The following is a 26177-nucleotide window of genomic DNA, read 5'->3' on the forward strand; positions in this document are numbered from 1 at the left end:
CCATCTTTTGCTCCTACCACTTACTTCCCCACCAACCCCCTTATCCTTCTCTAGTTAATTCCATGAACCCTTCCAATCTTTTTAAAAATTAAATTAAATCTATTTCCTCTCCTTCACACTTTCCCCTTTGCAGTAAGTATGCCTAGTCAAACAGCAAATTCCCACATTGGCCACATCCTAAACCTTATGTCTGGGTCTGCACCCTGAGTCCATCTTCTTTCAGTGGGTCCATGCTTCTCTAATCTGCTGATTCTAATCTTCTCTGGACTTAGAGAACCAGAGCACCAGGGTTGTAAGAATTTTGTGTTGAGTAAGAGCCAGTAGGTTCAGAGTAAATCCCTGATGGGTCCTCCTTTGAAGGAGATGCAGAAGCTTGCATGTACATGCACACATTTTGTGATGCCTACACTGCTCAAAGCTAGGGTGTTTCTTTTTTGGGGTCTCGTCAGACTCTTAATTCTGTTCTGGGTCAATGACTTCTAGAGAACAGCATGCCAGATAACTAAGTCTCAGTGACCTCAATTCTGAAGGACTAAGCTCTTGAGAGCTGACTGGGGGTGACCAAGTTCCAGATACCTGCACTCTAGGGCAGTTGAAAACAGTTACCTACAGTGGGCTCTAGATAACTACATCCTACATTGTTGAATTTTATAGAGCTGGTTGTGTTCTGACAACCAACTTCTAGAGAGCCATGTGCCCTATAACTGGGCACTGCCCCCCCAAAAAGCCAAGTTTTGGAGATTAGATCATTGGACAGATGGGCTCTGGATAAGTGAGTTCCCATTGTCCTGTCTAATATTATGACAGCTGGCACCTTGGAATGTGTCCATGCCACTCTAAGCCTGATGGAGGTCATTTCCTTCAAGACCTCAAGGGTGTTAGACCCAGGGCAGGGGTGGTGGGGGTGCAGTCCTTGCTCTGATGACTTTCTCAGAACATCCAAGTACTCCAAAAGTAATGTGGCTGAGAGGCTAAGGGTTACCTACAGTGTTACCTTATGAGGGGCCAGCATTGATACTGACAGGCTGTGGCACCCTCTGGTTGCCCCAAACAACTCAGCAACTCTAAACTGCAGACAAGCTATACTGAGAGAGGGAGTTTCCTCACCAGGAGTTTCCTACCTCCTATGAAATCACAGGTCCAGGAGCTCATCCTTTCCAAAAGGAGGACTCAGAGCTGTGAGGGACCATGGAGATCACCTTGTCAAAGCCACTCTTATTTCACAAGTGAAAAAAAAACACCTGAATTTTGGAGATTTAAATTTTAGAATAACAGATTTAGAGCTGGAAGGGAGGCCCCTGAGCCATCCCCCTCATTTTACAGATGAGGAAACTGAGTCTCAGATATTCAGGGCCTTGCTCAAGACCTTACAGCCAAGACTGGAAATTCCTAATCCAGTATTCTCTGCCATGTGCCAGACATACCTTGGGCAAGGTGACAGATGAAGGGTCCAATACATGGCAAAGCTAAGATTTGAACCTAGGTCTTTTGAATCTAAATTGAATGTTCTTTCCATGACACTACACCTAGGGCAGACACCTGGCTTCATCCATGCCTCCCATTCTTCCCTGAAGCCCATTGCTTTTGCTCAAAAAAACCATTATCCCCTGCCCCCCCCCCACACACACACACCAAAGACCCAACTTCTACCTAGATATGTGCATATAGGTGATAATGGTTAGAGAACTGGGCCTGGAGTCTGCAATACCTGAGTGCAAATCCAGCATGAGAAATTTACCACTGTGTGACCCTGCACAAGTCAATGAATGTCTGTCTGCCTCAGTTTCCTCAACTGGAAAGTGGACATAATAACAACACCTACCTTCCCAGGGTTGTTGTGAGGATCAAATGAGATCTTTGTAAAGGATTTGACACAGTGCCTGGCATGTAACAGATGCTTGATGGATGCTTGTTTCCTTCCCTCCTCAGCCAACCCCTCCAGCTAGGAGTCAGTCTGGACACCTTCCCTCTTAGCTCAACCCAGTGGGCACCCCAGTCACTCACATGGACAAAGTGTATGAAACAGCCTGTGGTGAAGTTAGTGACTCCCACAGTGTCCAAGGCTTCTCTGGCAAAGTCATCTGCAGATTTCACCAAGAATTTTCTGGGGGATATCTGGCTCATGTTGCTGGAAACTATCAGAGGGGTAATAGTCTGGAGGAAGAAATTGATGACTGGATGAAAGGGTCATAACTTTCACTCTATCCACCTCCCAAAGGCTTCCTCCCCCTCAGCTGGTCACCCAGCTTTGCCCCTACCCTCCTGTACCCAGCTTAGCCCTGCCCTCCTGTTAGCTCACCAAACCTGCATCCCACTTGCCTTGGCCCCCTTGCCCTTTTCCCAAGCTCTTCCCCCTCTCAGAGCTCCTCACAGACCTTCCAATCCATCCCTTCATGCCCTAACAATCACATGAGCACATTCACACTCACACTCCCACCCATACCTGGATGATGACTCCAGAAGACTGGTATTCCAAGGCCACAGCCTGAGAGAAGCTATTGATAAAGGCCTATGAGGGAGAGAGGATGAATCACAGAATTTTAGCATCAGAAGGGACCCAGAGGAGAACCCACCCCTGAAGGGCAATCTTCACTGAAGAGGAAGCCCTCACTGAGAAGCAGTCCTCTGGCCTCTGCTCGAAGACCTCCAAGGACAGGGGGCTCACTACCTCCCTAAGCAGCCTACTCTACTCTGGGGCAGCTGTCATTGATAGGACTCTTGTTCAGCCCTGGATGCTTCACTGCTCCTGAGTCTGCCCTCTGGGCTCAAAGAGAACAAGACTAGTTCTTGTCTACATGGTGTCCTTCAGAATCCTGGAGGAGAGTTCCCAAGTCCTGCATGAATTCTTTCCTTCTCTGGGCTAAATATGCCTGGTTCTACCAACCAATCAAACAGTGAGGGAGTATTTAATTGTTTGCTCTATGCAGGGGCTCTTCTAGGCACTGGAGATAAAGTTAGAAAAAAAAAACCAACCAAAGCAATCCCTGCCCTCAGGAGTCTTCCATTCCATCCTGCCAAACATGTCCATATGCATACATATCAAACATATGCAGCTCCTGGGACAATGACAGAGCACTGCATTTGGCTTCAAGAAAATCTAAGTGCACATCCTGCCTTAGACACGTCCTGGCTGTGTGACCCTGGGCAAGTCACTTAACCTCTGTCTCTGTTGGCTCAGATTCCACATCTGTAAATTGGGCATAGTTATAGCACCTACCTCCCAAGGTTGCTGTGAGGATCAAACAAACCTCCAAGTGTTACAGAAATGCTAATGACTATTATTTATTAAATATCAGGTAACTGACAGGTGAAGTACCTGGGGCAGAGTGAAAGATCCGGAAAGACCTCATGTAGACTGTGGCATTTGAGCTGAGCTTTGCAGGAAGCTAGAGATTCTAAGAGACAGAGGCAAGTAGGGAGAGTGGTCCAGAAATAGAGGCACAGTGGGGTGGGGATTACAATGTCCTCTATGGACAGCAGTAAGAAAGCCAGTTCCACTGGGCTTAGCATGCATAGTACAGATAGGAGTCTACATAGTCCAGCGGGAAGAAGGCTGCATCCAGGCTGGCCTCAAATCCTGTTTCTGAGACTAACTATTTGTGTGATCTTGGGTAAGTCACTTAAGCTCTCCAGGCCTCAGTTGGACTAGATGACCTCTGGGCCCCTCCTAGCTTTAGAGCAATGATTAAATCCCACCCATACTACTTGCTACCACCTGATTGTGAGTGAGTTACTTCTTTTCTCTGGGTCTCAATCTTCTCACATGTAAAATGAGGGGATGGCCTCTCATGGCCCTTCTAGCTCTCCATTTGTGATCCTGCTGTGCTCATGTGTAATAGTGCTGGGAAGGGAGGTGTAAGCCTGGCTAGGAAGGTTTGAAACACCAAAGAGGGGAGTTTGTATTGGATCAGACTCAAGGTCCTCCTGGTTCCCATCAGCACCTTCTCTAGCTCATCAATGTTCTGTCTAAACTGTGGCACAGCCTAAGATTGGCCTCTCTCCTGAGCATAGTTCCCAAGTTTTGTTGTTCAGTCATTTCAGTCGTGTCCAAGAGTCAGACAGGACTGAAATGACTGAACAACAAAACTTGGCCGCAAAATGGCAAAGATACCGGAGTGATTTGCTATTTCCTTCTCCAACTCATTTCACAGATGAGGAAACTGAGGCAAATTGGGTTAAGTGACTTGCCCAGGGTCATACAACTAGTAAGTGTCTGAGGCCAGATTTGAACTTATGAAGAGAAGTCTTCCCGACTCCAGGCACTATGGCACCACCTAGCTGCCCCACAGTTCCCCAAACAACAGAGAAATCTTTCCTCTCACCCTGACAATTTGCTGAGTCATTCAAAGTCTGGGTCAGATTGCTGCCTTCCAGGAAGTCCTTCCTGATCACCCTGGCCCCCAGGGCTCTTTGACTTCTTGGACCTCTTCCACAATGTTTCTGGACCCAGATTGGCTAACCCCCTCCCACCCTGACTCTTCTTAGGAAGCCTTCCCTGCCCAGGGTTTCCCCTCAGCCCTGACTCTCTGACTCTCCTTCAGAGAGTGAACAACTCTAGATGAAAATCAATCAACAAGCTTTTATTAAGTGCCTACATACTATGTTTCTCACAGTTATTAAGTGCTGGCTGTGTTCCACATACTCTACTGTGCGATTTCTGCAAAATGAGAGGTCTGGACAAAATGGGCTTCTAAGACACTTTCCTGCTGTGAATTTTGGATTCTCCTCTGTCCCATGCAGAAGGCATAGTTGATAAAGAAGGTGAAGCCAAATAGACCTAGTACCTGTGGAGGCTAGGTGGCGCCATAGTACACACTTGGCCTGGAGTCCAGAAGATCGATCTTTCTGAGTTCAATTCCAGTCTCAGACACTTACTAGTCATGTGCCCCTGGGCAAGTCACTTAACCTTGTCTGCCTCAGTTTCCTCATCTGTAAAATGAACTGGAGAAGGAAATGGCAAACCACTCTAGTATCTCTGCCAAGAAAACTTCAAATGAGGTCAGGAAAAGTTGGGCACAACTGAAACAACTCAACAACGTATTTCTTGCCCACATTCACACAGGTAGTAAGTGTCAGAGGCAGGATTTGAACCTAGGCCCTCTGACTCTGGATCCAGCACTTTACCCACTCTACTATGTAGTCTTCTATCTAGGTCACACATACTAGAAACCAGCGGAATTGGCCTTCTTGCTACTGCTAGCATAGGCTCAAGAAGTTTATATTCTATCTGGAGAGAAATGTTTGTTGTTGTTTGTCACTGAGTCATTTTTTTTAGTACTGTCTGATTCTGTGACCCCATTTGGCATTTCCTTGGCAGAGATACTGGAGTGGTTTGCCATTCCTTCTCCAGCTCATTTTGCAGGTGAGGAAACTTGAGGCAGACAAGTTGAAGTGACTTGCCCAGGGTCACACAGCTAGCAAGTGTCCAAGGCCAAATTTAAACTCAGGAAAATGAGTCTTCCTGACTCCAGGCCTGGCGCTTTGTGCACTATGGCGCCCCCTAGTGCCCATATTCCTAAATAAGCCTCATCAAAATCAACTGAAGGCAAGACTGGGTTTGTTGGTGGTGGGGAGAGAGCAGGAAGAGCCCTAGCATCTGGGAGGCTCAGAAGAAGCTTTCCCAGCTTTGTGAACAGGCTTCATATGGCATGTCCTCGAGGCCCCTCACCATCCTGGTTACATTTCTCTGAATGTTTTCCAGACTGTCAGTTTTCTTCTAAAGGGTAGCGCTCAGAATTGAAATCAAGAGTCTTGATGTGGTCCTGCCAGAGCAGAGTACAGACAGATGCTACTGATCAGCAGCTTGCTCTTGGAACATGTCATGGTCTTCTCAGAGCCCAAGATCTAACTAGCTTTTTGGCTGCTAGGTCACAGTCATACTAGATACTAAGCTTGCAATCCACTGAAACCTTCAGATCTTTTTCAGATAAACTGTTGTCCAACCAACAAACAACCACCTAAGGGTCCATTCATCCCTATATTGTTTCATCTTATTAGACTCCACCCAATGCTCTAGCCTGCCAGGATCCCTTTGGATCCTGGATGTCATCCACAGTTATTGGGGGGGAGGGGGAGGAGAGCCTGGACCTGGAGGCAGAAAGATCTGACTTCAAATCCAGCCTCACACACTTCCTAGCTGTGTGACCCTGGACAGGCCACTTCACCTCTGCCACCCTCAGTCTCCTCTTCTATAAATAGGCATGATAACAGAACCTACTTCCCAGGGTTTTATGAGGACAAATTGAGATAATCTTAGCAGAGTACCTAACACGGTGCCTAACACATAGTAGGCAGTATAAAAATGCACATTCCTTTCTCCTTCCCCTCCCAGCTTTGGGTCAACTACACATTTGAATCAACATTTCATCTGTGCCTTCATTCAAGTCAATGATTAAAAGAAACCCACTTAACAGAATTCCTGTGGCACTCCACCAGAGACTTCTTTCCAAGTCAACATCCAAGCATAAATGACTAACTCTCTGAGTCTGGTCATTCAAGGGTTTTGAGACTCAGTGCACTTAATGGCTAATAATAGTTAGAATTTTTGTTATGTTTTCTATGTTCCAGGCATTTCTCTAAATGCTTTACAATTATCATCTCATTTGATCCTCAAAACAACTCTTAGAGGTAGGTACTATTATTATGGCCATTTTTCAGATGAGGACACTGAGGCCAACAGAGATTAAGTGACTTGCCCTCAGAGCTAGTAAGGCTCTGAGCTCCCCACCGAGCACTCTATGCACTGTGGTGCCCCCTAGTGGCCCCAATCAAGCTGCCACCTAGCCCACATCTCTGTTTTCCACATCATGAGATACACCATCTAAGAACGTCTTGGTGAGACCCAGGTAAATGCTATCTATTGAATACCCTTGATCAGTACCAGTCTTGTGCACCTGCCCTAACAAGAAATAAAGTTATTTTGGCAAGACCTGTCCTTGCTGCAGCCCTGCTAGTGCTCTATGGAATCCTCTTTTTAAGAATCCTCCTCTGAATCCCTAAAGCTTGGAGCCCCAGGACAAGCCTAGCAATGCACTCCTGCTTTCTTCCCCCCAAGGCACATTCCCTTTTCCTGGTGTGACAAGCAAGGCTTCCAGGCAAAGGAATTCTGGAGCCCTTAGTCCTAAGGATGTGCTAGAGTGGGAGGTCTCTGGGGGTCTGGTCTGGGCTCAGAACAGAGAATGTTAGAGCTGGGAGGGACTGAGGACAGGAAATGACAGAGATTGGGAGGGGCTTCAGAACAGGGAATATCAGGGTCAGAGGGAACTTTAGCATAGGGAATGACAGAGCTGAGAGGGACTTTGAACAGAGTATATCAGGGACAGGAGGGGCCTTAGATTACAGAACCAGGAGGGACCGGTCAAGATGTTGGAGTATGTGCCAGGGCCCAGCTGAACTCTCCCAACATTTCCTGCCAAACAACTTTTAAAAAATGCCTCAAATCAAATTTTGAAGCAGCAATGTCAACAACAGGTCACAGGGAGACATTTTTCAGCCTAAGACAACTTCGGGGTGGCCAAAGGCCCACAGAATGACAGGGGCACTGATGGTGAGCCTTGGAGACAGCTGATAACAGCAACAGCAGCAGCAGCAGCAGTTGAGAGTTCTCAGCACAGAGATAGTAAGGGGGTCACACAACCGGTCAGAAACAGATCGCAGGGGACCTTTTGCTGGCACTGGGTGATTGGCAACTCTATGACCCATTCACAGTTCTGGGTAGCAGTTCTAGAGTGGCTACTAGTGTTGGTAGTCAATCACAAGGGAGCAGGGACCTTGGTCACAGTTCCAAGGCAAAGAGAGGGGGTAGTGATTGTGGCTACAGGACAGCAGGAGACATGTCACAGTTTCAGGGTCAAGAGGAGCACTACTGTTGGTGGCTGCAGGGCAGCAGAAGCCCTTCCTGGGCCAAGACCAGAGAGCAGATCTGGAGAGAAGTGACCATACCTCTTCCCACATCACACCACCTTGGAAGCACTAAAAATTTAGCGACTCCTAGAACTAGCTGTGAAAACAAGGCACAAGATAGCCTAAAGCTTGGGACAGTGCCACCCCACCCCCAAGAGAGTAGAGCTCAATTTTAATCTAACGTTCAAATTCAAGAAGTAGCCTGGAAAGTGAACACATAACAACCACCAAAAAACAAAAAACCCCAACAAACCTTGACCACAAAAAGATTCCACGGTGGCAGGGAAGACCAAGACATAAACTTAGAAGAAGACAACAGTGTGAAAACATAAAAAAGGGCTGAAAGAAAATGCTAATTGGACCCAAGCCCAACAATTGGGCAACTAGGTGGCACAGTAGATAGAGTGGTGGGCTTGCAGTTAGGAACACTCATCTTCCTGAGTTTAAATCCAGGCCTCAGACATATACTAGCTATGTGACCCTGGGCACTTCACCTGGTTATTTTCAGAGTTACACCCAAGTTAATGGTCATCTCCAACTCTTCGTGACCCCATTTGGGGTTTTCTTTGCAGAAATATGGGGTGGTTTGCCATTTCCTTCTCCAGCTCATTTAACAGATGAAGAAACTGAGGCAAAAGAGTGAAGTGACTTGCCTGTGGTCACACAGCTGTCTGAGTGTCTGAGGCCAGATATGAATTCATGAAGAGTATTCCTGACTCCAGGCGTGGCACTCTATGCACTGTACCACCTAGTAACCCAATCAGGGAAATTACATTTTGCTAAAAGGTACCATAAAGAATGAAATAATATCAAAAAACTTACAGCAAGTTTCTCTAATAAAGGCCTCATTTCTCAAATATATATTGAGTATAGAACTGAGTCAAATTTATAAAAAGAAGAGCCATTTCCAAATTGATAAATAGTCAAAGGATATGAACGGGCAGTTTTCAGAAGAAATCAAAGCTATCTATAGTCAAAAGAAAAATGCCCTAAATCACTATTGATTAGAGAAATGCAATTTAAAACAACTCTGATATACCACCTCATACCTAACAGAAATGACAAATTTGGGAGGGGATGAGGGAAAGTAGGTCTGTTAATGAATTGTTGGTGGAGTAGTGAACTGGTCCAACCATTCTGAAGAACAATTTGGAACTATGTCCAAAGGTCTATAAAACTGTGCATACCCTTTGACCCAGCAATATCACTATTGGAGCTGTACCCCAAAGATATCAAAGAAAAAAAGACATATATATATATATATATATATATATATGTATATATACATACACACACACACACACAAGTATTTATAGCCACTCCTTTTGTGGTGGCGAAGTATTGGAAATTGAGGGGATGCCTGAACAAGTTGTGATATATGATTGTGATGGAACACTATTGTGGTATAAGAAATGACAAGAGGGATGGTTTCTCAGAAATACCTGGGACAACCTATATGAACTGATGCAAAGTGAAGGGAGCAGAACCAGGAGATTATTGTACACAGTCACAGCAATATTGTCATGATGATTGACTGTGAAAGACTTGGCTACTTTGATCAATACAATGACCCAAGACAATTCCAAAGTACTCATGATGAAAAAGTGCTGATTAATTCTGAATGTAAACTAAAATATCATTTTCTCGCATTCTTTATTTTTTGTTCTTTTTTTGGCAATATGGCTAATATGGAAATACATTTTGCATGATTTCACATGCATAATTGATATACTTTTTGCCTTCTCAGTGGGTGAGGGAGAGATGGGAGAGAGGGATAGAATCTGGAACTCAAAACTTAAAAAGAAAAGAATGTCGCAAATAAATAATAAATTTTTTAAAAGAAAAAAGTCATCAAAATACACAATTATTTCAATATGCAAAGAACAGGAATGGTGATGATAGTTGAACTAAGAATTTCTATTATGTGCAATTTTTAATGCATTTATATTAAATTTAACAAGGTAAAAAAAAAAAACTAAGAGGGACCTTAGAACACGGAATGTCAGGCCTGGGAAGGCCCCATAGGATGGAGAATATCAGAGTAGGGGAGAGCCTCAGAACAGAAAATATCAGGGATGGTCTTAGAGCACAGTAAGTCCGATCTGGAAAGGTCTTTAAAGAGGGGAATGTCAGATTTGACAGTGTCCTTAGAACAGAAAACATCAGAAGCAAGAGAACTTGGAGCAGAGAAAAGAGTATGTGAGAGCGTGAGATGGCCCTTGGAATATGAAGACACAGAGCTCTGTGTGTGTCTGTGTGTATATGTGTGTGTGCGTGCACGTGTGTGTGTGCGCGCGCGCACGCGCATGTGTACATGCCTATGTGTCTGGGCGTGTGTGTGCATGTGTGCCTGCATATTTGTGTGCATGTGTGTCTCTGTGTGTGTGTATGAAGAAAGGGGGTGCTATCTTAGAACAGAGAATGTCAGAACTGGGAGGAGATTTAGAACACACAATGTCAAAGATAGAAAGAACCTTAGATTATAGACTTTCAGGTTCATGAGGGTATTTAGGATACAGAACAAAGAATCTCAGAGTGGAAAAGGCTTCCACAGGACATGTGGATGTTACAGAATCCCAGAATCCTCAAGCGAGAAGGCATCTCAGTATCTGTCGAGTCCATCCCATAGTTGAGGAATCCCTTCTAATGCAACTTACATTTCCTGCTTTAAGACTTTTAATGAGGGGCAACCTCCTATCGTGGGAGGGAGTTAATTCTATTTTTCAATAGCTCTGATAGGAAACTTTTTTTGATGTCATGCCTATATTTATTATTGTTGAGTCACTTCAGTTGTGTCTGACTCTTCCTGACCCCATTTGGGGTTTTCATGGCAGAGATACTGGGGTGATTTGCTATTTCCTTCTCCAACTCATTTTACAGATGAGGAAACTGAGGCAAAGAGGATTAAGTGACTCGCCCAGGGTCACACAGCCAGTGTCTGAGGCCAGATTTGAACTCAAGTGTTCTTGACTGATACTCCACTGTCCTACCTAGCTGCCCCAAGCCTATATTTGCCTCTGCAACTTCCACCATTGTCCCTGGTTCTGCCCTAAATAGAAAAAGTCGAATTCCTTTTCCACATGACAGCCCTTCAAATACTTAGAGATAGCTATCATATCCCCCTCATCCACAGTCATCTCTTCTCCTGGCCAGATACCCTCCATTCTTTCAACAGATCATGATATGTAAAGCACCAAAGGAGAGAATGGAAGGGGAGACGTGAAGAGAGTCAATCTCCCCCATGGCTTTACTGCTACCTCAATGCTGATGACTCGCAGAGCATGACTTTGAGCCCTGGCCTCAACCACGAGCTTCCAGCCAGGTCCTTCCACCTGGAGCACATCCAGAACCAAGACATGGCCTATTCCCTTTACCCCATCTTTCTTTCTGACATTAGTACTTAGTACTCAACCATTCTCCTCTGATAGGAACTTAGGGTTATCTTTGCTCCTTCCCTCTTCCCCCTGCCAGGATCCAGTCAGTTACAAGGTCTCGTGGAGTCCATATTCCTGGACCCTGTTCTATCCGTTCTCTCCTGTTTCTAGGGCCATTACTGTGGTTCAAGCTGTCACGGCCACTTGTTCAGTGCATCAGAACAGCTTCCTCACAGGTATTCCTAGGTCCACTCTTTCTCTCTACCCATCTATTCTTCAAACCTTTAGTGAGGATCATCTTGCTTATGTACAGATCTGTCTACATCAGTCCTCTGCTCAGAAAATTTTTAACGGTTCCTTATTCCTATTAAGTAAAACGTAAAGTGACCTCTGTGTCCAAGCAGAATGAACACCTCTTCCACATGACACATTTTCATATGGTTGAAGACACTTCTAGGCCAAGCACTCCCAATTCCTCCAACTAATTCCCCTACTTTCATAGTATCTCACTCCCCTCCGAGCCCCATTCTAAACCTTCCAGGAGGCTCCTAATAATGAGGCACTCAGGCTTTGGCTGGTTTGGTTTATCACTCTACGAGGCCTCCCATCAGATAATTACTGAACCCATAGGGGTAGTGGGTGAATAGGGGTGAAAGTCTCAGGGATCACTTAGTCCCTACTCTCTGGTTTTACATATAGTAGACCTAAAACTGAGAAAGGTGACTGTGCAAAGACTTTGAGGGAATCAGGGGCCGAGGGGGCACTCCCACCACCCCACGGCTCTCCGCTCCACATCTGACACTCTATTCATTCCATCCTAATGCCTGAACCTCCTTCTTGCTCCTGGTAACTTGAAAGTGTCCAAGTTCTGGGCTCTTTCACATGTGGGACCCATTTACCTTCGTGGCCCCATATAAAGCCAAGAATGGGGCAGGCTGTGTGCCAGCCTCAGAGGATATGTTGATGATCACTCCACGGCCCCTGTAGAGTTGGAGAATGGGTGAATGAAAGGCACAGGAGTGTCTATGGTGGGGGGTGGCATGAGACAGGCCAGGAGGTCTATATGGATGGGAAGGTAGGATCTAGAGATGGGGGGAAGGGGATACTGGGCCCTTACCTGGCTGCCATCTGAGGCAGGATGATCCGGGTCATCTGTGGAGGAAGAGGCAAAGGCTCAGTCTACCCAATTATCCATCCTTGGGCCCAGTCCCAGAAATCATGTGTCCCTTGAACTCTTCCCATATCCTCCCCCCCACACACACTCCCTTCCATCCCCTGCCAAAGATGCTCCCTCTCTTTTCTGCCTCAGTCTCACCTGAACCATTGACAGCATGTTACAATTCATCATGTCTGTTAAGCTCTGAGAAGACAAAGGACACCTCTTATTGTCCATGGTCCCCAGGGTCTCTCATGGCAACCTGGCCGTGAATTCTTGGGTTGGGGTTTAATGAGACGTAAAGTTCTTTCTCACCCTTCAAGGCTTTCCCCCCCAATCCGGTGCCATCTCCTCCAGGAAATTTCCCCTCACCACTCAAATCCCCTCTCCCCAAGCTTCACCTGAGACCCAATTAAAACAATCAACCCACATTTATAAATAAACAGAGGAACAAGAAATAGATGTGAAGTGGAAGAAGTTTATCATAATTTCTAAGGCAACATTTTCTCAACATTGATTATTATTATGGCCACAAAAGCAAGGGGAGTTCACGTTTCTGGGCTGATTTAAATTTACAAAGCACTTTTGGGCCTTGTTAGGGAGATGGGGGGTGAGATAAGAGGGACGGTAGGGTGATGGGGGAAGGGACAGATAAAGAAGGCAGGAATAGGGGAGAAGAAGAGATGGAAAAGGTCAGAGAAATGGAAAGGGTGATGAGTGGGGGAGGGAGGGGCGGGGTTGATGTGGCTTCCTCTACCTTGCCTGCATTCTCCAAATTCAGGAGCTTCCCAGGGATTTTCTGGGGAGCTACACCAATATTGTTGACTGCAAAAAAAAAAACAAACCAGGTCAGTACCACAGAGCAAGGGGATGGAGAGGGATTCTGGGGGCAGGACTGAGAGGGGCAGAGGGAGTAGGTGGGTACCTAGAACGCCGATGTCTAGGCCCTCCAGGGCTGTTTCAATTGCCTCATAGATTTCTAAGCCCCCAGTGAAGTCTGCCTGGATGACTCTTGTCTCCTTCCCATGGAGTTTCGCTGTAGGAAAACTCAGAGAATTCAGAAATGGAAGTTTGGTGCCACTCCTTATTTTATAGATGAGGAAAGACCTGAGAAGTGGCTCAAGTCACACACAGCTTGTAGGTGGCATAGGTGTGTCGAACCCAGGTCTCTTAGTTCCAAATCCCACCAGGGAACCTTGACCAGACTCATTTCTGTCCCATGCCCCTCTCTTCTAGTCCTGCCCTTACCAATGTCCTCTGCCTCCCGACGTAACTTGCTTAGATCTCGGCTGACCAGTACCACGTTGAGGCCTCTTCGAGCCAGCTGTATGGAGACAGGAGAATGGGGAACTTGAGGGGTGGGCACACAGAACCTCCCACACCTAGAGAAGACTCCAGAGGACCCATCTAAATCAGCAGGTGTCCATAGGACAAGGAGGGATGTGGGGAATTAATAGGAACCCAGGGGTAGAAACACCAAGGACAAATATGGGTGTACATATCTATCTATCCATACATCATCTATCTCACTGTATGTATATAATACATATATTATATTAATTACTACATTTGTATATATTTACACAGGAATCCCCTCTGCAAAGACATGGCCTGAAGCTCTAGAAAATGATCAGGGAACATAGAGGGAAGCATGCATGCGAGAAAACCCCAAAAGCATGGGAGCATGTACTGAAATGCAATGGAACAGACATGGGGCCATGCCCAGGTACATTAAAGACACTCAGGCAGACCCAGGCCCCTCTTACCTCATGAGCATAGCTCCTGCCGATTCCACTTGTGGCCCCGGTTACCACTGTGAAGGGACAGAGGCTGGGAATGGGGATCTCTGGGTCTCTGGAGGAAACCCTCTGGAGGACCCACCAAAGGGGAGATCCCAGAAAGGGGCAGGGAGAGAGTCTTTGCTCTCCTCCTCCTCCATCTCAGTTCTACCTCCATGGCCCAGGAAGTGGAAAGGAGTTTAAACTGTTTACACAGTAGGACTCAACCAGGAAATGAGGGCCCATACAAGGGGACCATGCTACCAAGGGACATACAGACCTAGAGATGTCCATGTGCGTGAGGACCTACCTATGCAGTGCACAGATCAGAGGGTCCCAGATTTAAAGCTTCCAAGGACTCTGGAAATCATTTAGTCCAGCTGCCCCAATTTTACAAAACAACAAAAACAAACCCCACCAAAACCACCCTGAGGCCCAGAGAGATTAAATGACCTCCCAGGAGTTACTCATGTCATGGAATCAGATTCAAGATTGGGACAGATCTTGGGGCAACCTAGTCAGACACTCATTTTACACACATGGAGTGTGAAGCCCAGAGGGGAAGCAACATGCTCACGGAGTCCAACCGGTGTCCGAAGCAGCTTGACTGAATTTTGAATCCAGGTCCTGGAGTGCTCCATCCATGGTTGGCAAACTTCTGAGGCAGCCGGACCAAGGATCCCCATCACCAGAGCCCTTGCCCCTTCCCTCCCCCTTGGGTCCCTTTCCCTCCCTCTCTCCCTCTCCCACACACCTGCCCAGGCTCCGTGCTTCCTGAAAGAGGTCCCAAGGCCCAGGCCAACCTGGGGCAGCCCATAGACGAGCAGGGCATGGCCCAGCCACCAGGCTATCCGCAGAAGCCACCAGGCTGCAGCCACGGTGCCCAGCATTTGGAAGGCTGAGCTACCTGATTCCATCCATGGTACCATCCTGGTTAGGACAACCTGGAGGTTGGGGAGGACAGTCTTGGTGAGGAGCAGGCTTAGCTCTGCACAACCCAGAGGACTAAAGACCACGGATCACCCAGGTCCTAAGGTCTTTCTGAGGAGGGAGGGGCCACCTGGCACTGAAGGACTGTGGAAAGCCAATGTGGAATGGAAGCGGGGGCGGGGCCTGGGCCTGTGTTAGCAAGGCTAGCCTAAAACCCAAGGTGGAGGGACCCTAGCGCCCTAGAAGGAGCCACAGCGCTTCCTGGTGACCAGCACTGGTTGTGCAAGATGGACAGGAGAATGCCCTGGGCGTTTTTTTGGGGACTGGGGCCTGTGCCCCCTCCTCCCACTGTATTCCCTTCATCCCGAGGACACTCAATCATCTTTCCAAAGACACTTTATTGAAATCTGGACAGGGTACGGAGGGTGAGGCAGCTCCTTGCTCCCAGCTTCCAGGCCTTTCCTGTCCCCCACCCCAGTGGAGGGCCCTTGAACCCGAGATCAAGAAGTGCTGGGGCGGCCTCTACCAAGCCTCCCCAGGGAAGCGATCACAGGAGCACCAGACCTTGGGAACCACAGGAGGGCCGGGCCTCCACTAAGCCCGGGGACTGGGGCCCGCCTCAGCCGGAGTTTGGATGTCAGGCAGCAGGCGGCAGCTGGCCACAATGTCCAGGCGCTCGGCCAGGGCGCAAAGGTCGCTGCGCGCCAGGCGGATGCTGTGGGCTGCCGCCAAGCCCACGGCCTGCGCGGCGGCCAGGCGGGCTGCCAGGCCCGCTACATCGAGGCCAGCTCGCCGGTACACACCTCGCACCGCGGCGCTCACATCGTGGCCCAGGCGAGCCTGGCTTTCAGCCAGCCGGTGCTGCAGGAGCGAGGCCCGGCCCGAGGCAGGGAGCGCGGGCGCTGCAGGAGCCTCCTCTTCTGCCCACTCTGGTTCCCGAACAACCACGAGCGGGGGCAGATCCGCGTGGGCCACCAGGGTCGCTGGCTCCTCCTCAGAGTCAGTCTCAGGTGCCTCCCCCGCTACGCGCAGCCCAGTGGGGCGGCCCCGGCACAGCGGGGCCGAGCCCAAGTACAGCTCCTCTTCTTCTGACGACGATGCCGCCGAGTCCGTCTCGATCGCCTCCCCAGGCACCACAGTCTCCGGCCGCCGACCTCGCAGTCCTCCGACGGCCCGTGAAGCCATGACTTCTCAGGCCCAAGAGCTGTCGGGGGAGAGGGAAGGAGGGCGCTTTACTCCGGGGACCAAGGCGGGTCAATGGTGGGAGGGGGCGGTGGAAGCCATCCATCGGGAGAAAGAAGGGAAGCAGATAGGGCAGGGACCCCATCGGAGAAGAGAAGGGAGGTAGGCTGAATAGAGCTTGGGATAGAGTCTCTAGCGGAGAGAGGTGGAAGGCACTCTAGGACGCATAAGGGCTTTATGTGAAGGCGGAGGTTGTAAGGCTGGAAAACGCACCCTGAAGGCTTGTGGGGATCCCTCCTGGGAGGGGTGCCACGACAGACAGGAACCAAACGGGAAAAAAGTTCGAGGGAGAGTGACGAGACACCGAGGAGCAGTAGTGCGGTATGAAAAGAGACTTGGGACTTCGAGGAGGCTTAGGAGTTGGGAGGTGTGGGTGGAGGTGGACGAGTTATTCCAAAAATTGACCAGGAGAGAGAGGGCATGGTGGGGAGCAGGGAAGGGATTGCATCATTCTGAGAGGAGGGGGTTCCATAATGGGGCCTCTGACGGGAGGACACTGCTATATACCAGGGACCATAAGGAATGGGAGGGAGGTGGAAGAGGGAAGGAGGAAAAAGTAGGGGGATGAGTAGTGGAAAAGGGGAGTGTCATGGGAGAAGGAGAGAATTAGGAATTGGTGGCTATGGGGAGGGGGCGAACCTAGGGGAGAATGAAGGAGGGGAGAGTCATAGAGGGAAGGGGAAAATAGGGGTGGTTCTGACGAGGGGGTGTCAGAAGGAAGAGGAGAATCAAAGAATGTTGATTTTAAAGAGGAGAATCAGGCAGAAGGGAACGTCACAGGGAAGGGGGGAAATACGGATGAGTGGTGGTGGGGAGGGAAAATCAGGAAGGGGGAGAATCAGGGAGGGGGAGAATGCAGGGCTGGGAATGGGGGGGCGGGAGTCATAGGGGGAAGGGCAGAATTAGGGAGAGAGGTGGTTCGAGGGTGGGGCACCCATTCTCCCTCCCCGCCCCCGAGAAGCGCCAGAGACAGGGAAGGGAGGGTGCGCTATAGGTGGGGTCAAGGACAGGATCCCGTCGATCCCCGCGAGAGGAAAGTACCGGGCGGCTGGAGCTCCGAGGCGACACTTTCCCCACTTGCAGCCTTCCGCCTCTTCCTGGAGGGGAGGGGCAGTCACGAGGAGGCAGGGCGGATTTAGACCTTTCCAACTTCGCCAATGAGCAAGGCCGAGCGGCTCTGGGTCACGTGACATGCCGCTCGCTTCTGTCAATGACAGCGAAGGGTTGGTGGTGGAAAAGGAATTGACCAATGGGGGTGCACGAAGGAGCTACCTAGCCCCGCCCACCCCCGGCCACCTGATAGTGTGTGTTGACTTAAAAAGCAGCTCGGCCTCTGAGCCTTAGGCCGGGAGGGAGGAAGAGGATGCCGGAATTCACATTGAAATCTATCTGGGCCAATAGAAGTGTTGGAAAGGCCATGGATCTAGAACGAAAGGGAGGCGGGGATCACGTGGCTCGGTCTTCAGCCAATGGAACTGCTGGATGCGGGGCAGGTGGGCGGGGCCTGAGGAACCACATGGTGGGGTGGGGCGCTCAGTGACAGCTGAAGGCGGAAGCGCCGGCGATGGCGGACGAGACCCTATTTCAGCTGCTTCATACGGAGGTGGTGGCGGCCGCCTATGGCGGGGGCCGGGGCTCAGGAGACGAGGTGAAGCCAGGAGGGCCTCCCTGTGTCCTCTCTGCCTTCTGTCCTTCCTTTCAGACTGTGCATCTCCCTTTCCCCTCCCCCCTTCCCTCTCCCCCTCCCTCTTCCACTTCCCCATTTCCTCCTCCCTTCCCCCTCCTTCTACTTCCCTTCCCCTCTCCTCGACCTCCCTCTCCTCCCCTTTCCATCCCCTCCCTCCCTTCGTCTTCTCCCTGCCCCCTTCTCCTCCCCCTCCCCTCTCTCCCTTCTCCCTTCTCTTTTCCCCACTTTCCCTTCTCCTCCCCCCACCTGCCCTTAGAGATACATAAACACTCCCTGCCCTCCTGGAGTTTACATTTTGTTGGGAGACAGCAGGCCCCTAGAGGTGGCAGCTGGTGGCGCCACAGAGAGGCTGGCCCAGAGTCAGGAGGAGCCGAGTTCAAATAGCCCTCAGATGTTTCCTGTCTGGGTGACCCTGGGCAAGTCACTTCACCCTGTTTGCCTCAGTTTCCTCATCTGTAAAATGAGCTGGAGAAGGAAATGGCAAATCGCTCCAGTATCTCTGCCAAGAAAACCCCAGATGGGGTCACAGAGAATTGAACAGGACCAAAGGCACATAGGGCACAGTGTGTCTGTGTGTGTGTACACAGTTACCCTTCCACTCTGCTGCTTTCCCCATCCTGGTTTCAGTATATCGAGGGTCAGCATAGGAAATTAAATTGGAATTTTGGGGAGTCTTGTGAAAGCCACAGACAACACAGGCAAAGGGCAGCAGACAATCGAAAAAGTTTAGAAATTCAGAAATGCACAAGATATATGTATAGTATTGTATAATGTCAACATATTTTATCTTTTAAATCAGACTTCTTCTCTGGTGCGAAGGGAGAGCCAAAACATTTTTTCAGATTTTTCCTAGATGGTGGGGCACCATGACTCTAACCCCCATGATGTGGAGGGGATGATGTGTGTGTGTGTGACTGACTGTGTGATTTAATAGCTCAGGTACTTGTTATTGTGGGGAGGCTCCCACCAGGCAGGCCAGCAGCAGTTCTGGTTCTGGCACTTGGCCATAGTCTCAGAGAGTCACTTGGAGCACTGAGGAGCTCAGTCTTGCCCAGGGTCACCCAGCCAGTTTGGGTCCCAGCTGTGAACTTGCTCTGAGGCCCAGCTCTATCTCCCCCAAGCCAGGCTGCCTCTCATATAAAACAGGAATTCAAAGTAATTTGGGGGGGTCAGGGGTAGGTACTCACACACAGCTGGGGTGATCAGGGTTACTCTCTCACAGATAAACATAAACAGGGTATTTACAAAATAAAGGTACATTGATTTGAAAGAGAGGGGCATTAACTGCCGGGCAATAAGAGAAAAAGCCCTACAAGAAGGTGGCATTTGAGCTTAGGGACTTAGGTGTTCCAATAGGCAGAAGTAAGGGAGGAGTGACTTCCGGGCAGGACTGTCTGGTGCATGTCAGCCAGCTGGCATAAGCTGAAATGCAGAGCAAGGAAGGGGGGCAGGGAAGAAGCAGGGAGGCAGCTTGTGAATGGGAGTCTGTTCCATCCTGGGCCTTTGGTGGCAGGGGAGGAGGGGGCGGGGGGGGGGGGGGTTAGGGAGGGAGTCCCACTGACGCTTCTCCAACAGAATCGTGTCCTGGTCAGCCTCGTGCTTGGAGCCTCCATTTGAAGGCTGTGTGGAGGACAAGGGCCACAGAGAAGAGACTGGATACAGAGAGACCACTTAGGAGTCTAGGCAGGGGCGATAAGGAGCTGGACCACTTTGGTTGGAGCTGGGGAGACATACTGAGGTGAAACTCAAGGCTTGGTCATAGATGGGAGTGAGGAGAATTGGGAAGCCAAGATTGACTCCCAGGTGTTCTGCCCTTGGCAGAAAGGAGGAAGTTAGGAGCCCCGAGATTGGCCCAGACCCGGGGAGGAGGGAGGGACCAGGAAAGAGATCACAGTGACCTTGACGTAAGCAGTTCGTTTACGTGAAGGAATTGGCAGCCAGACTGCAAGGAATTGAGAGTATCTAGAACCTTCTCCACCAGTGACCAGGTGTCCGTTCTGTCTATGCTCATATATGTAAGCCTGTGTTATCTCCCCTGGTCAGACCGGGAGCTTCCTGAGGGCAGGTCCCCACCCCCAACCCCAGTGCCTGGTAGTAGGCCCTTACTGAATGCTTGTGGGTGAGGCTTCATATACATAAGATGGTAAGGTTTGGCTGAAGAAGAGAAGACAGACCACTGGACCATGGGGGCTTCAGGGGCCAGTGGGGCCAAGTGAAGGGGTTTAAAGATGGGGGAAATGGAGATGGTTTGTAGGCAGCAGGGAAGGAGACAGGAGAGGTTGAGAATGGGGAGTGGGGAGTGGTTGATAAGCCTGCAGGAGCAGGTAGATGGGGATGGGGGCCAGAGCAGGCATGGAAGGTCCGCCTCACCTTCTGTGCCTGGAGCGAAGGTTGGAGGTTGAACCAGAGGGGACTCGAAGGAGGGATGGAGCTTGGGAGGGGTGCCTGGGTGGCCTCAGGCTTTCCAGGGAGGTGTGAGGAGCCAGGGAGACAGGCCACGATAGGGGCCTGGGGGGGAGTAGGGAAGAAAGCTTTGGAGCAGACACTCTGGGGGGAGTGTTTGATCAGGGCAGAAACTTTGGCCTAGCTGGGGCTAGAGGGCCCCAGGGAGATCAAGGCAGCTGAGAAGGGTCTCTGCCCTCTTCCATCCCTGTGAGGCCTTGTGGAAGGAGGGCAGACCCTGCCCCACTATCCAGGTTCGTATCCTGCAGGGCCACTACTGGACAGCCTTCAGCATGCCCGTACACCTGAAAAAAGAGGAAGGTGAACCAGGTGAGCTGGAAGGCTCCTGGCAGCCAGCTCTGGCTCTTCCTCGCTCCTCTTATGGAGGCTCCTTCAAAGATTGGAGGAGTCCATTCTCTGCGTGTGCCCACGGTTTGACAGTGCACGCACACACACATGCACACACGTGCCCCTAAGACATGCTGCCTGATGGATGCTCAGCCCTCCCTCCACCCCTTCTGCTTCCATTATGACCTTGCCATTCTTCCTTCTCTCCTGGCCCACCCCTCCCCACTTGCCCTGCGCTGTCCTCATTTCCTGTCCCTGAGGCCTTTCTCCCACTGTCCCTCCATTCCTTGCCCCTTCCCCCCATGGGCATTCACTGCTAAGGGGGAGCTGGACATAGGCACAGATGATCCAGGCCCAGGAGGCGACTGGGCTGGGGGTCACTACAGGGCCTCTTGCCCCCTCCCCTCCTCTCACACCCCCCCTTCCCCCACTGCTCGGTGCCCTCCAGGCCTCTTCCACCTCTGTCTTTGTTAAGGCCCTTCTGGCCCCCCTGAACAGCCCTGTCCACCTCTTGTCCAATCTCGGGCCCTCCCACAGTACACCCAGCTCTGGAGTGTCACTGACTTTTCAGGGAGTCTTAGCCCCTCATTTACCTGCCTGACATCCAGACTTGGCCCATCTTCTCTGGTTCCTCCACATCCCTTGTCTCAGGACTGACTGTAGCAGTCTTTGGGGATTGGATTGGGTCCCTGGGCAGGGGTTCATGGTTGGAAGGAAATGCCTTTGAGGGAGCCCAAGCCCAGCTGAGGAAGGGCCAGGAGCCCACCTCTCCCGCTCTGGCTCCCTGGAACAGAGAACGAGGCCGGGGGTCATGGACCAGGCCCTGTCCTGGGAGGGGAGAGTCTTGGTGCCTTCTTGGGTACCTCTCTGGCCTCTCTGGCAGTTTGAGGGGGAAAGTAAAGGTGTCTTAGGGCTTGTCCACCTCCAGAGTTAGGATTCCAGCCCTGGGAGCAAACTTTTCCATTCCTAATCCAAAATTACTCATCTGTAATTTCTCCTTTCGCAGGGAGTGAGGGAGTGGGGGGGAACTGGGGGAGAAGGGGAGGTGCCCAGAATTGATGGCCCCGTCTGAGCCCCCTTCTCCCCACCCCTCCTCTCCTAGGGACAGAGGACAGGCTTGACAGTCCTCGAGGGTATGGGCTTCCGTGTGGGCCAAGGCCTGGCTGAGAGGTGAGAGCCAGGGCACCATCCTCCAGAGGGCTTAGGGGCTAGGAGGGTTCTCTGCCCATGTGCTCAGACCCTTCTGCAGGGGCAAGCCCCCAGTTGGTCACTGCCCCCCTAGGGTAGTAGGAGCCAAAATGGGTGGTGGTACTAGGTCTCCTTTCCCTTCACCCCAATCCAGAGCCTTCCTAGACCTTGGGTTACATCCTGCACCCTCTCTCCCTGGCCCCCTGGGGCTGGGCCTGGAGCCCTGCCTTCACCCTGGAGTCAGAAGCTTGTATTTCTCCCAGACTGCCCCGAGGGGCCCTGGTCTTCAGAGAGGAGCTGGACACCATCAAGTTCCTATGCAGGGACCTGTGGGGGGCTGTGTTCCGGAAGCAGACGGACAACCTCAGGACCAACCACCAGGTAGGTGACGGTGGAGCCCCCAGGAGTCAGAAGTGGGCCCGACTTCACTCACTTCCCCTTGTCCTTGGACTCATTATACTATCCTGGAAAAGACCCTGAGCTTGAAGTCATAAGTCTTGGCTTCAAATGGAGACTGCCATTCTGAGATGGCACCGTGGGGAGAGCGCTGAGTCGGGAGGCAGGAGGACCTGAGTTCAAATGCAGCCTCCAACACTTTGGGCAAGGTGCTTAATCACTGCCTCAGCTTCCTTATCTGTAAAATGGGACTAGTCATAGCTTCTGCCTCCCAGGGTGGTTGTGAGGATAAATGAGATATTTTTAAAGGGCTTAACATAGCGCCTGGCACACGGTAGAGCCTTAATAAATACTTATGTCTTCCTTTTCCTTCCTTCCTTCTTTCTCGGTTTCTCATTTGTGAAATTGGGACACTAATCCCCCCTCTCCCTCAGCCTCATTGGCTGGTTTGCTGCGTGCCAAAGGTGATTATGTATTCAGTCCTCCCCTGACCTTCCCCCAACACATGCCCAGCCACGGCTCCAGGACCAGGGGAGGGCCCCCTGAGCTCCCTAGGGGACAGTCAGGGCCCCAGGATCCAGCTGGGTGAGAACAAGGCATGTGCCAGAGCCGGCTCCCAGGATTTCAGTGGAGCCATTGTTAATTTTCCACACGAGTGTCCACACCCTGGAAATCCGAAAATGCTCCAAATCAGGCCTGGTTTCCTGTTTTGCTGATTGCCTGGATTTAAGAAAGGGACAGAGAAAATGGGAAACGTGCAGTCTAAACCCCAGAGTGAGTGGTGTGGTTGGTTTTCCTCAGACACTTAGCAGCACCCGCCCACTGGGTAAACCATTAGGACCCAAAGGAAGACTGATTCCATCAGCTCCAGGAGTGTTGGCCACACAGTGGCTGATTCCCAGAGCCCTGAGGCTTCTAGCCACCTGGTCAGTCTGGATTGGCAGCCACGCAGCAGGTGGCGACCTGCCACCGGACAAAGAGGCCAACGGGCTGCAGGGAGGGGGCCCGGGGCCATGTCCTGCCAATCTTTGGGCTGAATCCTGGAGACCCTGGGGGAGGAGGGATGGAAGCCAGGACCCCAGAAATAACAGGGTTCCTGTCATTGGTCTAAGGTCACACAAGACCTGAGGAGCAGGAGCAGGACTTTGGTCTGACTTATCTTAGCCCAAGAGCTGATGTTCCCCTGCCCTGACCCCAGGGGAGGTGCTTAAGGTCACCCCCCTTGAAGCCTGGTTGAAAAAAACTGAGACTTTATTGTTTAGTGTGAGTGTGTGTCTGTCTGTGTATGTCTTTGTGTGTGTGTGTGTGTGTGTGTGTGTGTGTATGTATGTGTGTGTGCACACTGGTGAGCACAGCGGGGGCAGTGACAATCTGACTCTCTTCTCCGAGGGCCTGTGGGAGAGGTGGTAGCAGCAGCAGATTTCACAGTCTGGAAGGTCAGGAAACAGGAACTCTCCCGGTGACCCAGGGTGGCCCCCCTCCCAGGAGGAGTTGGGGCACCTGCCTGACCGGTTGGCGCCTTATTCAGGCCATGGGAGAACAGATTTGGAGTCAGGCCTGCACCAGACCAGGCGGCCTCTGAGGTCACTCTCAGTGCCAAGGTTTTGTGAGTCCGGTCACTGTATAAGGGTGGAGACTGAGGCCGGTGAGCCCATGGGCAGTGAGTGGTCCATTCAGTCCCAGGCTTTGTCTTCAGGGCAGCCTCAGGCCTGCCTCAGAGGCCCAGCCTCAATGGCATTTCCCCTCTTCTAGGGCACCTACATCCTGCAAGATAACAACTTTCCCTTCCTGACACAGATGGCCTGGGGCCAGCAGTATCTGGAGGAAGCACCCAAGGTACTGGGTAGGCAGGGGAGGGGGTCCTGGTAATGAAAGGTCTGGCTGCTCTCCCCCTCACCTCCCTTCTGTGCCCCATCAGCTCCCTCCATTCTGGGCCTGATGGGAGGCCCTGGGCTCTGAGAGACATGAGCAGTGTGCAGTGGGTGTCTCCCCACTGGGAGGGTGAACGAGCACACACAAACACACACACACACACACACACACACACCCCCCTCTGTTCTCCCCAGCTCTGGGTCCAAGGACTAGCCCCCTTTCTTGTGGACTTCCAGGAGGCAGTTGATATAGCCGTGTCTTTCCCCTCCAGTTTCTTGCCTTCACGTGTGGTCTTCTCCGGGGCACCCTCAGCGCCCTGGGCATCGAGAGCTCCGTCACAGCCAGCGTAGCCTCCCTGCCTGCCTGTGAGTCTCCAGGGATGGGGGCTAGCTGGGGTAAAAAGGCAGAGTCAGCCTGTGACCAGAGTGGGTTGACTCAGGGCTTCTGAGCCCACCCAAGGCTCAGGCCATGTGGCTTCCCTCCCTCCTTCCGGGTCCCAAGCTCAGGTGTGGGGCAGTACAGGTCTGTCCTTTGGCCCTATCCCCTCCCTGGAAGGGAGGCAGGGCTCCAGGGATGAGCCTGACTTTTCTGATGGAGATCTTTGGCCCATGTTAGCCTCCAAGGTTGTGGCCAAGGCCACCTGGCCTCTGGATCCCCCAGTGGGAGGCCATTTGGTGATAGGGAGGAGAGGCCAGAATCCAGCTCCCTCCTCCTTTGGAGATGAGGGAACCACCACCCAGAGATGTTTGGTCCTTGGCCCAAAGTTGCCCCAGAGCGAATAGACCCCAGGCCTCTGGGCCATGTCCAGCATGCCACACTGGCCCTGCTGCTGGTCACTTGCGCATTCAGCCCCCCACCCCACACACGTGTGCTCCCCCTCCTCACCAGCTGCATTCTTTGTTCTAGGTAAGTTCCAGGTGGTGATTCAGAAGGCTTGAAAGGCCACAGGCCCAAGTACCAGCCTTTCCCCATCTACTGAGGCAGGTTCTCAATCCCAGCCCAGGCCCCAGAGAGCTGGCAGACACTGCTTTCTGAGATCCTCCTTTCATCCTAATGGAAGCTTACAGAGTGCTTTACATAGATTCGAAGCACCCCAGGGATTAGGTGAAGCAATACCCTTACCCCATCATACAGATGAGAAGACTGAGGCTCCGGGAGGGAACAGACTGCCAGGAGATGCTGAAGCTGGAACAATGAGTTTCTCTTCTTGGGGGCCTGAGCCTGGAGGAGGCCCCACCCTGGACCAGGAGGCCAGGTGCTCACTGCCTCCTAGAGTGGCCCAGTCTCTTTATGGACAGCTCTGATTTTGGGGAGGGCTGCAGATCTCCAGAACAGAGCCCCTGCTTCTTGTGCCCCCAGGGAGCAAGGGGGAAAAATCTGGGGCCCCTCCCTCATGACAGCCCTTCCAGAGCCCTGACCTCCCAGCACACTCTTTCCTCCAAGCTTGTTTTCCCCAGGCCTTTCACCCCATTGTGCCTTCCCAAGGTCTGCAGTCCTCTAACCATCCTAGTCTCCACTTTCTGGACAGGCCCCTGAGATGGGGGCCCAGAACTAATCCTGTGTTCCCAGAGTGGTGGGAGCCCAGGAGGTCACCCAGCCAGGTTGGGAATCTGAGGGACTGTTTGGGGCTGTGAATGTTTGGTGGAACCACAGGATTCTAAGGCTAGTGGTCCTAGAGTCCTGGGTCCTTAGAAGTCAGGGAGCCTGGGTGACAGCCAGTGTTGGGAGCTGTAAGGACCATGGGCTCGGGGGGATCGTTCAGTCCCAGAGTCTGAGGGGACCTCCCCAGAGGCTCAGAGCCATGCTGAAGTTCTGGGATCACTGTCTCCTCTCTCTAATAAAGCCTGGTCCTGGCCCCCTGA

At 51.2% G+C, this 26177-nt stretch overlaps 3 protein-coding genes across 4 annotated transcripts; 1 reads left to right on the top strand and 2 right to left on the bottom strand.

Moving 5' to 3' along the window:
- Positions 1-1132: 1132 nt before the first annotated feature.
- Positions 1133-15235, bottom strand: LOC118836353 (very-long-chain 3-oxoacyl-CoA reductase-B-like). The gene is made up of 11 exons (XM_036743671.1): positions 14965-15235; positions 14199-14245; positions 13681-13756; positions 13358-13468; positions 13190-13257; positions 12592-12636; positions 12394-12428; positions 12176-12257; positions 2444-2509; positions 1881-2154; positions 1133-1176 (listed from the first exon to the last, which is right to left on the bottom strand). Exons 1-11 carry the CDS (start codon positions 15137-15139, stop codon positions 1133-1135), a joined length of 1023 nt encoding a protein of 340 aa, XP_036599566.1. The 5' UTR covers positions 15140-15235.
- Positions 15236-15518: 283 nt separating this feature from the next.
- On the bottom strand, positions 15519-17585 carry LOC118839370 (biogenesis of lysosome-related organelles complex 1 subunit 3-like). 2 transcript variants are annotated; one of them, XM_036746828.1, is made up of 2 exons: positions 17424-17585; positions 15519-16344 (listed from the first exon to the last, which is right to left on the bottom strand). In XM_036746828.1, the coding sequence occupies exon 2, from the start codon at positions 16323-16325 to the stop codon at positions 15735-15737; it is 591 nt and encodes a 196-aa protein (XP_036602723.1). In that variant the 5' UTR covers positions 16326-16344; positions 17424-17585; the 3' UTR covers positions 15519-15734. The 2 variants fall into 2 exon arrangements, with proteins under 2 accessions (XP_036602723.1, XP_036602724.1); XM_036746829.1 differs by lacking the exon at positions 17424-17585 and adding an exon at positions 16596-17208.
- A 318-nt stretch (positions 17586-17903) lies between these two features.
- Positions 17904-26177, top strand: LOC118839371 (trafficking protein particle complex subunit 6A-like). The gene is made up of 6 exons (XM_036746830.1): positions 17904-18030; positions 21962-22029; positions 22311-22428; positions 24196-24279; positions 24587-24680; positions 25222-26177. Exons 1-6 carry the CDS (start codon positions 17947-17949, stop codon positions 25251-25253), a joined length of 480 nt encoding a protein of 159 aa, XP_036602725.1. The 5' UTR covers positions 17904-17946; the 3' UTR covers positions 25254-26177.

The sequence above is a fragment of the Trichosurus vulpecula genome, chromosome 2 (genome assembly GCF_011100635.1).
Source record: "Trichosurus vulpecula isolate mTriVul1 chromosome 2, mTriVul1.pri, whole genome shotgun sequence".
Classification (NCBI taxonomy): domain Eukaryota; kingdom Metazoa; phylum Chordata; class Mammalia; order Diprotodontia; family Phalangeridae; genus Trichosurus; species Trichosurus vulpecula.